The sequence below is a fragment of the Emys orbicularis genome, chromosome 5 (assembly GCF_028017835.1).
Source record: "Emys orbicularis isolate rEmyOrb1 chromosome 5, rEmyOrb1.hap1, whole genome shotgun sequence".
Classification (NCBI taxonomy): Eukaryota; Metazoa; Chordata; order Testudines; family Emydidae; genus Emys; species Emys orbicularis.
Window position 1 is genome coordinate 87,784,080 of NC_088687.1, and position 12,345 is coordinate 87,796,424.

Genomic DNA, 12,345 nt, shown 5'->3' on the forward strand with positions numbered 1-12,345 from the left:
CGCTCAAGGCATATATGTGCTTTTATTCATGAAATACATTTATGATGTTGAAATACAATATTATTCTGTTAAATAGCAGCTTCTTTGTTGTGATAATGATCTAAGCAGGCTTTAAACATGCAAGGTTAATGTTTTAGTCATTCTCTAATCTAGTTCGTACATGCAAAACTTAAAGGCTGTTTTTTTAAAATTGGACTCGCAATGATTTTAAGTTAATAGGAAAAAATTACAAAGCTGAAGCTGGCAGATCTGATTTCAATTATGTGCTGTATCAGTTGTAAATAAATTATCTTTTTCAAGATATGCTTACTACATAAAAGTGATAGAAGCAACAAATCATTAATGGTGTGAAATACTAAAAAAATACATTAATCAAAGAGTACAAAAGTATTTAGGAAAGACAAAGATCTTTTTGCTTTGATTAATCAGATTTCGGCATCCAGAGTAAAAAATAATTTAAAAATATAATCTCGGCTAAACTACCAAACATTCTAGCCACTTCTTATAAAGGCATTTTTGTTACTGGCTCAGCATATGTGTGTAAGACTATCTGAGAATCCTCTTGCTGGATGTATAATACTGTATGTCCTTGGGACACAATTTAAAATGTGGTTTTAGCCGACTTTAGAATCAAGTCCATTACATGTTTTATCTTTATTCTGGACATTCCACAAATCAAAAAAAAAAAAAAAAAAAAAAAAAGCCATGAATCGTGTAAACAAATTAATTCATAACAGATGGAGTGAAAGTAAATTTTGGCATGCACAGAGCTACCATTTCATGCTTGTACAATCTTTGACCCTTCCGTGTTTTTACATGACAGCTGAAGGTGATTTGAAACTTTCCAGGCTAAGAGTCTGCCACATAAGAGATGAAGCTCCACTTTTTATAAATGGTGCTTAACACTTGCATTATAGCTTATCAGGAAAAAAAAAAAACTCCTAACAATTCAGTTTACCTAACAAATTCTTGTCTGCTTGCAGCCTCTTTTGAGTTTGAGTGACAAATGGCTGACTTTATGAACACATTATCTTGGATCTACTGATTTAACAAGCTCTTGAAATTCTGCCAGATAAAATACTGCTGCAGCAGCAGCACAGCTAAAAAGGCTCATAACATGAAGAAAGACCCTCTGCTTTCTTTGACTGAAGTAATTTCTTTTAAACATCGACATAAGAAAATGGGTGGCTTTTTAAAGTTCTATTGGCCTTGAAGTTGACTGTCAATTCACAGCATGGATTGACTGATGTCACCATGCACATGAGAAGTTTAAAGTTTTATGAGATTTAGCATAGAAGTGAGCAACAGCGATATAATTTTTATAATTGTTTTTAAGAAATGAGCTGAGAAATGAGTGAGTAATTCACGGTGTTTGACGAATTTTCCCTCATGTCTGGTTGTAAGTTGTCGAAGAGCAGCTTATTCATAGACTTGGGTGGCCAGATCATTAGCTGGGTAAACTGGCATAGCCCCACTGAAGTCAATGGAGTTTAGCCAATTTACACTAGTTGAGAGTCTAGGCCTGGATCCGCAAAAAAACATACATGGAAAATGTATGTTTGTCCAGCTCTAAACTAGCCCATAGTAGTATGACTATGTCCCAACAAAGTCAGTAGGCTCATGTGCCTATAAGATGTCACTAAAATAATAATAAATGTTCCCTGTGTTTGTCCATCATAGTTAGAATGTCCTGCCTTGTATCAACCACAATTATCTGTCTCTAGCCCCTTTGGCTCGCTCTACATTACTTTGTTTGTGTGTTTTTGCAGACATTCCTTAGTCTCCCAGCTCTACAATGTACTATCTATTACACAGTTGTAAATTAATCTTACTATTCTATTGATTCAGTAAGTTAAACATGCTTGTGTGTTTCTGAAGCCTAACAAATTTAGGCCCTAGTTCGGGAAAGCACTTAAGCGTGTGCTTAATGTTAAACATGTGCTGTCCTGATGAGGAATGCTTTCCTGGATCAGGGCCATAGAAAGGAATGGATTCTTTCTTCCTTCTTCCTTTCTTTTTTATTAATTTATTTTTCAATTTGTATATTAGGCACTATATTATAGTCTTCTCTTTCCTGTGTTGCAATTTAGTTACAGTCTTGATCACTGCAACTCCTCAGTAACATTCCTGTTCACTGACTCATAAGAGACCTAAGTCTCAACTCTACAGAATTCAATAGCAAAAACAATCTTGCTCTGGGAAAGGCTGTGGAATTCTTTGCATCAGCTAGGAAGATTTAACAATTGTAAGTTGTGTCTAGAGAGTAAAGGTAAAGGTGGTAGGTGGGCTTGAGGGTGTAAGCAGGGATTTGGGGTGCTTTCTACAGTGCTGAGTAAAAATGGACATATTTTTGAACCAATAATGTATTGTTTTGATGATCTCTAACGGTTGATTGTGTTAAGGGTGGATCTAGATGTTTTGCTAAAACATTTAGTTGTTATTCAATAAACTCTAAACTAAGATCTGTAGTCCTAAATATATTTTAATACATTGCTGTATGAACTATGACAAGATTGTTTTTTAGGCCTTAAAATGGGCTAAAATCATTGACTGCATTGTAGAAAAAGTGAGTGCATTTCCAGAGATATTATTACCTAATATAAAACAGTGCAGAGCTTGAATAAGTAATGATTACTTGTTCATGAGAATGGTTTAGCTTTTAATAATTCTTAAGAATGCAAGGAGAAAAATATTTCCCTGAAGGTCATATACTGACCAATTTACATTTTTGGCAGGAGACTTCACTTCGCTGCAAAGGTTCCTGCCTATTATTATTATTTTATTGATGTTCATGGCACTGTACAAACACAGATGACACAGTGCAAATCCCACATAGCTTGCAATCTACAGAATTCAGGCAGGCAAAACCAAAACAAAATCACACATCGAGAGTCCAATATTTTAGCTGTGTAGAGTTTTTTTATGGTATTAATGTCTATTTGATGTATTACCACTGAAGGACGTGGAAGGATAAGTGATTTTAGGAGGAATTCGAACAGATGGGAAGTCTGACTAGAGCATAAATAGTGGGAGGAAATTCCATGCATAAGGATGGCATGGAAGAAGAAACTTTAAAGACACCTACCTGGCTTTTTTTTTTTCTTAAGTGAAATAATTTAAAATCTCTCAGAGAGCCATACACATCCCCTCCCCACATAATGTCTTAGCTAGTGTATGGGTACCACTATCCCTCTTATGGATGGAATGTCAGAATATCTCATAAGACTTAATACTGCTTTACCTAAAGATGATTCTCCTTTGGATCAAGTGGTAGTAGTTTGTGTCTTCAGATGAGAAGAAGTTTCTTTAATTTTTTATCTTCACCTATGGCCCTTCATGGTGTGTGGAAAACTTATGACAGCGAATCTGTAAGATCTGTTATCCACCTTGAAGGTTTTTCAGGGGAAGAGTTCCTATGAGTACAATTTCTGTTTCCTTTATGGGCAAATGTTGATGTTAGAGGGAAAGTCGTCTTTATAATTATTCAGCACATATTATCTCTTTGGAGTCACTAAAGTCAGTAACAGAAAAATGTTCACTAAAATCATGTGACTGATTTCTGCTGTGCTGTGACTATTTGTTTAATAGTGTGGCAGCTTTATTGGAATGAATAGGCTTGCTTTCTGATTTAATATGTGAATGTTTGTTTATTTGTAATCATTGACCCTAGTGTAGGGAGAGACTTTCTTAATGAATTGTTTTATCCTGTAAGGACATTTCTGATTAAGTTTTAAGTAACTATGTAAAATGAATTTAACTGTTTAAATAGGCAATGAGATTAGCATGAGGATGTAGACTGTCATGATGTCTGTCTGGAGTGGCTCATGATTGAGAGTGCCTACCTCAGGGCAGGCTCAGGCTGTCAAAATAGGGCAGACACCCCAAACTGATGGTATGTTCTATAATTAAATTTCACTAAGCCAGTGACTAATGTGAACTCCTGGATCACTGTAACAGTCTTACCATGGAGTCACAGATAGTCCCCGTAGACTCTCCATTCTATCTTGCAGTCCATTTTCTCTCTGATTGTTATGTTTCTGTGGATAAATAAATAATACTTTGTTTTGAAGAAGGTGTCTGTCACTTGCATTTTCATACAGATCACCGCTCCTGAAGGGAAGTTTCGGGCAGGTGCCAAACTTTGTTGAGCTAGCTAAGGAAACAAAGTTGATAAAGCAGGGTACTGTAACCTAGAGACCCAGTCTAAAAGTGGGGTGAATCACAGGATTCCAACCTGAGAGACAGAGGTACAGCTAATACTGAACCATGACTTTTTGTTAATAAAAATCAGTGGGGGTCCTGCTGCAAGTTATATTGGAAGGGAGGTCTAATTAGGTGCAAAGGGAGGAGTTGCATTATACATTAAGTGCCCAATTCTGCAACCTGGACTCACAAGTGGTCCCATTTACCTTATGTATTTGAAATATGAAGAAATAAACAAAATAGGGAAGCTAAGCCAAAGAGGTGAATTTTATACCAGATATCATATCAGTGACCCCTCTCTTGGCTGTGCTAGAGCTGATATAGCCAAAGTTGTATTCCAGTGAGCTTCCAACTCCAATCCTTGTGCACCTCTCCATAAGAGAGACTTCATTTAAATGAGTGACCCTTTAAATAGAAAGGTTACTTCATTTGCATAGAATATACAATCTCAACTGCACAAATTCTAAACTCCTACACCTGATCTATAGCTTACATGCAATAGTTCAAACATACTGTAAGAGGTGTAGGCTAACTGAAAGAACTCTGATGAGTAAAGTCTGCTTTTGCATCAACACCTATTTAAGGTGTGTTTGCTACTCCCTTTAAAAAATGAAGTTACTCTAGTTAGAATGATGTTCAGTCCTTGAAGGATTGACACTCCATTCAAGCCCTTCAGATTTGTGAGCTCTCTGTGGAACAGTTGGACTGTGCAGATTAGTGTGCAGTTTACGAAAATAAATGCCTGCAGTTATGCATACCAGATGAACATGAATTATTAAATGAAAGAAATACAATCCTCAAGTCCTAGACAATATATCTTAATCACAACTGTATGTAGAATAAGTAGTATGACCGAGATAGTCAAAGCTAGAAACTAAAGGTCACGTGCAGGTTGCCCAGCTAGCTGATGTACTCTTCGGTCACTCATCTCCCATGACTGAAAGAAAATCATTGCAACAGGTGGCAACAGCTGCTTTCTAGACTAGAGTAGCTGCAACAAGAGAATGACCAGGGCCGGCTCCAGGCACCAGCCCACCAAGCTTGTGCTTGGGGCGGCACCTGGAGGGGGGCGGTGCGGCGCTCCGGCTCCGGCCGCAGGGGAGAGCGGAGCCGCAGCGGGCTCGCCGCCCTCCCCCGGCGCTCTAGCCGCCGGGGAGAGCGGAGCCCCGGCTGGGCTCGCCGCCCTCCTCCCGGCGCTCTGGCCACCGGGGAGAGCGGAGCCCCGGCCGGGCTCGCCGCCCTCCTCCCGGCGCTCCGGCCGGTCGGGGAGAGCTGCCTGCGGCCAGGCTCGGCGCCCTCCCCTGCTGCGCTCCGGGGGCGGGGGGGAGGGCGGCGGGAGGCTTTTTTGCCTGGGGCGGCAAAAAAGCCAGAGCCGGCCCTGAGAATGACTACACAGATATGTGAAAGTGCCTCAGGTTTGTCATGGTTCAAAGTATTTGAAATCCAGATTAATGTCAGAGTTCAATGACAGGCAGGTTTTGTAAATTCTGCTTTCATTAAAACTGAAATAGGGTTGCACTGGTGTAAATAAGAGCAGAATTTGGTCCTCTGAGTTTAAATTAAATATTCAGATAATATAATGCCTATAATATCTGGTCAGCATGGGAAACAATTTAAGGTTATGATTCAGAAAATTTATGACAAATAGTCAAGGCTGAGATTTTCAGATCATACTTTATAAGTCACATTTATAAAAAGTTTATAAAGGGCTAGACAGTGATCAATAGATATTAGAAGCTTACTACAGGTATGAGTAACATTAGAGACTGTCAGCAGCACATTCGTGGTAGGTTTTATAGAGCTTATAAGCCATGGTTATTTGGCTTGGCTTATTAGATTCTAACAATTGATTAACCATTATTAAAACATCTATTAATCATTTATTAACCCTTCATAATTTTTTTCTAAATGTAACCTTAATATAAAATGTGATTTTTTTTTTTCAAATCTTCCCTAAGAGAACAGGATGCTCAATTGCCATTAAAACTAATGGGAGTTTGGTATCCAAATCCCCTAGGTAACTTTAAAAATTTCAGTCCATGGCACATAGCAACACTTATATTAACATTGCCCAGGCTTTTTCATTCTAAATGGTCATTTTCAGTTTCCTCAAAGTTTTAAATTTTGGGCTGAAATTTGATAATTTGCTCTCTGTCCCAGAATGATTTCTGTTCTGAACATTTCAGCAAAAACAGATGAACCATTTTCAAGCATAGTAAATTACACGGTTGGAAAAATGCATCTTTTCTACAAAATCAAAAGATCTGCAAAATGAAGGTGATAGAAACTTGACATTTGGCAGGGCCATAGCCTCTAGGACATGTGCTTTTCAGAGGTCTCGTGACCATTAGATCTCATTTGGCTGAGTTATAAGAGTTTAAAAAAACCATACTTCACACATGCACACTGTTTTTTGTTTCACAATATAAAGAACAATCTGCCAGTGTTCCATTCGCATTGCACATGCATGCGTAAATAAACCAAGTAGAAATTTCCATAAAAGCTATTTTCTATCACGCACATGCTGAAGTGCTTTGTTAAAATTGAACCTTAATCTCTCTGTATATTAGGCCTTGTCTAACCACAAATTTGCATTGGTTTAATTGAAATTGTTTTTAAAACTAATTTAATTAGTGCAAAAGGCTCCATGGACACTCTTATTTTGGTTTAAACCGGGCTTATTTTGGTTTACTTAAAGTCAATTCGGAATTGGTTTAAGTTAAACTGAAATAAGCTACTCTTAAACTGAAATGAATGTCTATACAGCAGTTTGCACCAGTTTAACTAAATCAATTAAAAAACCCAATTCAAGTTAAATCAATGCAGCTTTCTCATGTAGACAAGCCCATAGTTCCCCATCTCTAAAGTGAGGATAATAACACTGCCCTACCAAACAGGAAGTTGTGAGGCTAATTTTATTAATGTTGAGGCACTGAAATACTATGGTCATAAGAGCTTTTTTAATGTAATTTTTTTTGGAATATGATATAATAATAGTTTACAACTCAAGTACAGCAGTTTAAAATCTCATGTATTGTACAGTACAACATACTCCCAAATTTTTTTTCAAAAGCAGTTCTTGTCTGAGGTTGTCAATTTTGGTTGGCTGTATTCCTGGAGGTTTCGTCACCTGACATAATCTTTAATTAAAGATTAATCTTTAATTCCTGGAGATTCCAGGCCAATCCTGGAGGGTTGGCAACCCTATATCTTGTCATCAGTGGACTGGAAGCTGAATATCACTGTTTCTATTCTAAATATTTCTAACAATAATTCTGTGGCAGAGGTCTGATTATTTTCTATTCTTTCCTGCTGACAGGAGGGCTTCATAGCAAACATCTTCTCTAGTTCAGGCCAAATTCAGCTTTCAGTTCTGTTGATGTAACTTAGAGTCAAATTTGTCCTACCTTTTATATTGTCTGTCTTGTTCATATTTTCTCAAGGACCAGTGCAGCCTCAACATTATCCCAAGTCTGCTTCTACCAAAGTCAATGGGAGGGAGGTTTTTGTTTTTTTGTTTTGCATTCTTGCAATTTTGTGATTTCCTAGCCTCTGCATATCTTTACATGAAAATATATTTTCAGTACTCATTCAAATGAATATTAGTGATCTATTAAAAGTGGCGTGCAAGGGGGGGAAATGATTTTATGCTGCCTTTTTTTTTTTTTTTTTTGCTTGTTCATGATGTATAAAGAAAGTCTGGGTTTCCCTGCCCCCACCCAAAACAATTCCCCCCGCACACACAGTTATTTTAAATATAGTGAAAATAGCGCCTGGATGATTTTAAAGGAATAAATAAAACAGATTTAAATTAATGCAGATTTCATTATTACTTTCTTTTGCAGTTTCCTGAGAATGAAGATTTTGACACTGTTTAATTTCATCCTTGCAAATTGTTTAATAATGGCCACTGGTAACTCGGTAAGTTTTACTAATTGCAGTCATATTTATAATGCCCTTGTTTATTTCTAACAGTGTAGGAGAGGTCAAGAATAAGTTACATTATTCTTATGTCTAAATTTTCCTCTAGTGATGGGTTAACTTCAAAAAGTTCAGAAGGATGGTTTGGAGGAGCACCCAAAAGTTTTGGCAATATAACAAACATCCAAATCAATCAGATTTCTTGGATCTGGAAATCTCCTGAGATTGAGCTTTGTGGGAGGGGACTTCTGTGGCAGTAATTCCTGTTGTGGTTGAGCTAGAACTACCACAAGAACAGCCTCTCAAATTCCTATATTCTGGCACTTCCATTTCTAGTTCTGGTTGAAAGTTAGAAGGGTGGAAACAAATGTAAATTAAATCAAATGAAGGGAGAAAGTCTAGGTTTTTTTCATTTCTGTGCAAGTTCACTGACTGCAGTGGGAAAAAATCATTACATTAGCATGAAGTCCATTTTCTTTCTTTTAGTTTTCAGTGGGAAGTTTCTGGACTCTGGCTGACTTTGAAGTGAATAAACTGGGAGTACTCTAAAACTTATCCCAGGGTTTTCACCACTTCAAGGATGCATACCGTTTCATCTCATTAAAGTCCTCAAAAAGAGGAGAATACAAATGAACAATTCAGTGAAAGATCCTTTCAGTCCTTAGCCTAATTTAAAGTAGTATTTTACTGGAAGGATGTTAGTTCCTCAAGAGTTACAAAATGAAGAAGTAGGGTACATGTGCATATTAATAGCAACAACTGGGTTAAATATGGAACAATGTGTCCAAGAATAGAGCTGTCAGCAGCCCTTGAATAATTGCTTCTAAATGTATAGTATAAACAATTGTAGTCAGTAAAGCAGACAAAAGAAGCTATATTCAATCTGGTTTAAATCAGTGATACTACTATCCACTAGAGACAGAGCCACAATCAAATAACATTTCTCTAATTGTTATAGTATCATAATATTTTTACTTTCATTCATGTATAGACTAAAGAAAGGAAAAGGAAAAGCAATCTGTTTTTGCCAAAGATTCTTGTACTATATGCTTGGGGCCAGAGTCACCATTTCATTACTCTACTTTTACACTGGTGTAACTCCAGTGATTTTAGTGGAGTTATCCTGGGTAAAAACTGGAGTAACAGGCCCCTAATCCACACATCTGAGAGCCAGGCTAATCCACATTAAAGTTATAGAACTGGTCTGTGATTGTCCCCATGGGGAATAGGTCTGGTATTCCAGATATGAGACCCTTATTATTGCTGCTCATTAGCAAAGCCTTTTAGGTCCTGTTTGGAGTTCAGCGAAAGAGAGACCAAAAACCCAAAGTTAGTACTGTTCATTCAGTACAACAGATGTTGTTTTATTCTCTGTTTCTGGTCAGTCAGTTTCTTATTATGGTACCAGCTGTCCAACACTGCTGATAGGCACCTAGTATCCACCAAGATAGGGATCTTTGGCCTCTTGTATCAAGGGTATTTTTACATAGTGTATTCCAGTTTCTATTGTACCTGGCTACACAAGGTGCAAAGCAGTGGAGATTATTCAGGCTCGGTGTTGGTCTTTCACTTTCGTGAGCTCTAAATTCACTTGCAAACATTTAAAGTAAATGAAAAGAAAACTTCAGTTTAAAATGCAAAGTTTAGAATAACAGTATTTAGAGACTTAAAATATCTTAAAATGACACTAAGTAATTTAGACTCAAAATAAGTGATGGACCTCCATTTGGTTATGTTCTCAAGATTTGAATTAATCTCTTCCCCCCCCCACCCAAAGACTCTTCTGTATTATCAAGATTATATAAATAAACATTAACTTCTGATTATTGCTAATTTTCTAGGAATTTTGGTTAAGTGATTAAATTAAGGACTAAGAGTCAAGGGTTCTGGACTCTGCCAGTGACTCGCTATGTGACCTTGGGCATATTATTTAACTTTCTATGCCTCGGTTTATCCATCTGTATTATTATTTATTGCTTGTATTATCATAGCACCTCAGAGACCTAGTCTAAGACTGGGGCTCCTTTGTGCAAGGTACTGTACAAACACAGAACAAAAAGACAATCCCTGCCCCAATCTAAGTATAAGACAAGAGACAACAGAGATACAGACAGACAAAAGGGGAGTACAAGGAAACAATGAGAATATTAGTCATCCTCAGAGGCTGTGGTCTCAGCATACTAGCAGCCTACCATTGTCAATTTTTGTGTAGGCATCACAGCAAAGAAAAGTTTTAAATAGGTATTTGAAGGAGAACAATTATGTGGGTTTATGGATGTTTATAGGGAGCTCCTTCCAAGTGCGAGGGGCAGCATGAGAAAAAGCACAAACGTGTTTGTTTGAAAATTTAACAAGAGGGAATGGAGGCTGATATTATGGGCTGATCAGAGACAAGAGTCAACCTTTTGACATTGAATGAGAGATAAGTGTGGGGGGGGACGGGGGACGGGGGGGGGGGGGAATAGGCCATGAAGGGCCTGAAAGTGAAGATAAGTAGCTTATTTTTATACGATAGAGAAGGGGGAGCCAATTAAGGGATACAAAGAGATAGAACATGGTCAAAACAATGGACTTGGAACATGATCTTTGTAGCACCATTCTGAATGGATATGACTGGGACAAGACTGCATTTCTCAAGGCCAGAGAAAAGGATGTTGCAGCAACTGAGACATGAAATTATGACAGCCTAGATGAGAGTTTTAGCTGTGAGAATTGATAGGAAAGGCCATATCTTAGGGTATGTCTACACTACGGGATTAATCCAAATTTACAGAATTCGATTTTTTGCAGCCGATTGTATAAAGTCGAGTGTATGCAGCCACACTAAGCACAGTAATTCGGCGGTGTGCGTCCATGTACCGAGGCTCGACTTCCGGAGTGTTGCACTGTGGCTAGCTATCCCATAGTTCCCGCAGCCTCCTCCGCCCATTGGAATTCTGGGTTGAGATCCCAATGCCTGATGTCGCGGGTGGTTCTGGGTACATCCTCCCCCTCCCTCCAGGAAAGCAACGGCAGACAACCGTTTCGCGCCTTTTTTCCTGGGTGAACAGTGCAGATGCCATACCATGGCAAGCATGGAGCCCGCTAAGCTCAAGACAGCAGTCATGAACATTGTAAACACCTCACGCGTTATTGTGCAGTTTATGCTGAACCAGAACCTGCAAAACCAGGCGAGGAGGAGCAGGCTACGGCAGCGGAGACGAGAGTGATGAGGACATGGACATGGAATTCTATCAAACCGCGGGCCCCGGCGCTTTGGAGATCATGCTGTTAATCGGGCAGGTTATAGCCGTGGAACGCCGATTCTGGGCCCGGGAACAAGCACAGACTGGTGGGACCGCATAGTGTTGCAGGTGTGGGACGATTCCCAGTGGCTGCAAAACTTTCGCATGCGTAAGGGCACTTTCATGGAACTTTGTGACTTGCTTTCCCCTGCCCTGAAGTGCCAGAATACCAAGATGACAGCAGCCCTCACAGTTGAGAAGCGAGTGGCGATAGCCCTGTGGAAGCTTGCAACGCCAGACAGCTACCGGTCAGTCGGGAATCAATTTGGAGTGGGCAAATCTACTGTGGGGGCTGCTGTGATGCAAATAGCCAAAGCAATCACTGAGCTGCTGCTACCAAAGGTAGTGACTCTGGGAAACGTGCAGGTCATAGTAGATGGCTTTGCTGCAATGGGATTCCCTAACTGTGGTGGGGCGATAGATGGAACCCATATCCCTATCTTGGCACCGGAGCACCAGGGTAGACAGTACATAAACCGCAAGGGGTACTTTTCAATGGTGCTGCAAGCACTGGTGGATCACAAGGGACGTTTCACCAACATCAACGTGGGATGGCCGGGAAGGGTCCATGACGCTCGTGTCTTCAGGAACACTACTCTGTTTAAACGGCTGCAGCAAGAGATTTACTTCCCAGACCAGAAAATAACCGTTGGGGATGTTGAAATGCCTATAGTTATCCTTGGGGACCCAGCCTACCCCTTAATGCCATGGCTCATGAAGCCATACACAGGCAGCCTGGACAGTAGTCAGGAGCTGTTCAACTACCGGGTGAGCAAGTGCAGAATGGTGGTAAAATGTGCATTTGGACGTTTAAAGGGTCGCTGGCGCACGTTACTGACTCGCTCAGACCACAGCCAAACCAATATTCCCATTGTTATTGCTGCTTGCTGTGTGCTCCACAATCTCTGTGAGAGTAAGGGGGAGACCTTTATGGCGG

At 39.4% G+C, this 12,345-nt stretch overlaps 1 protein-coding gene across 1 annotated transcript in view; it reads left to right on the plus strand.

The window, feature by feature from the left end:
* The window catches only part of FGL1 (fibrinogen like 1), a 46,770-nt gene that overhangs the window by 7,003 nt on the left and 27,422 nt on the right, over positions 1 to 12,345 (plus strand). Inside the window, exon 2 of the mRNA XM_065405639.1 lies at positions 8,049 to 8,124. Within this exon, the coding sequence (XP_065261711.1) occupies positions 8,049 to 8,124 (76 nt within the window). The remainder of the gene's footprint in view (positions 1 to 8,048; positions 8,125 to 12,345) is intronic.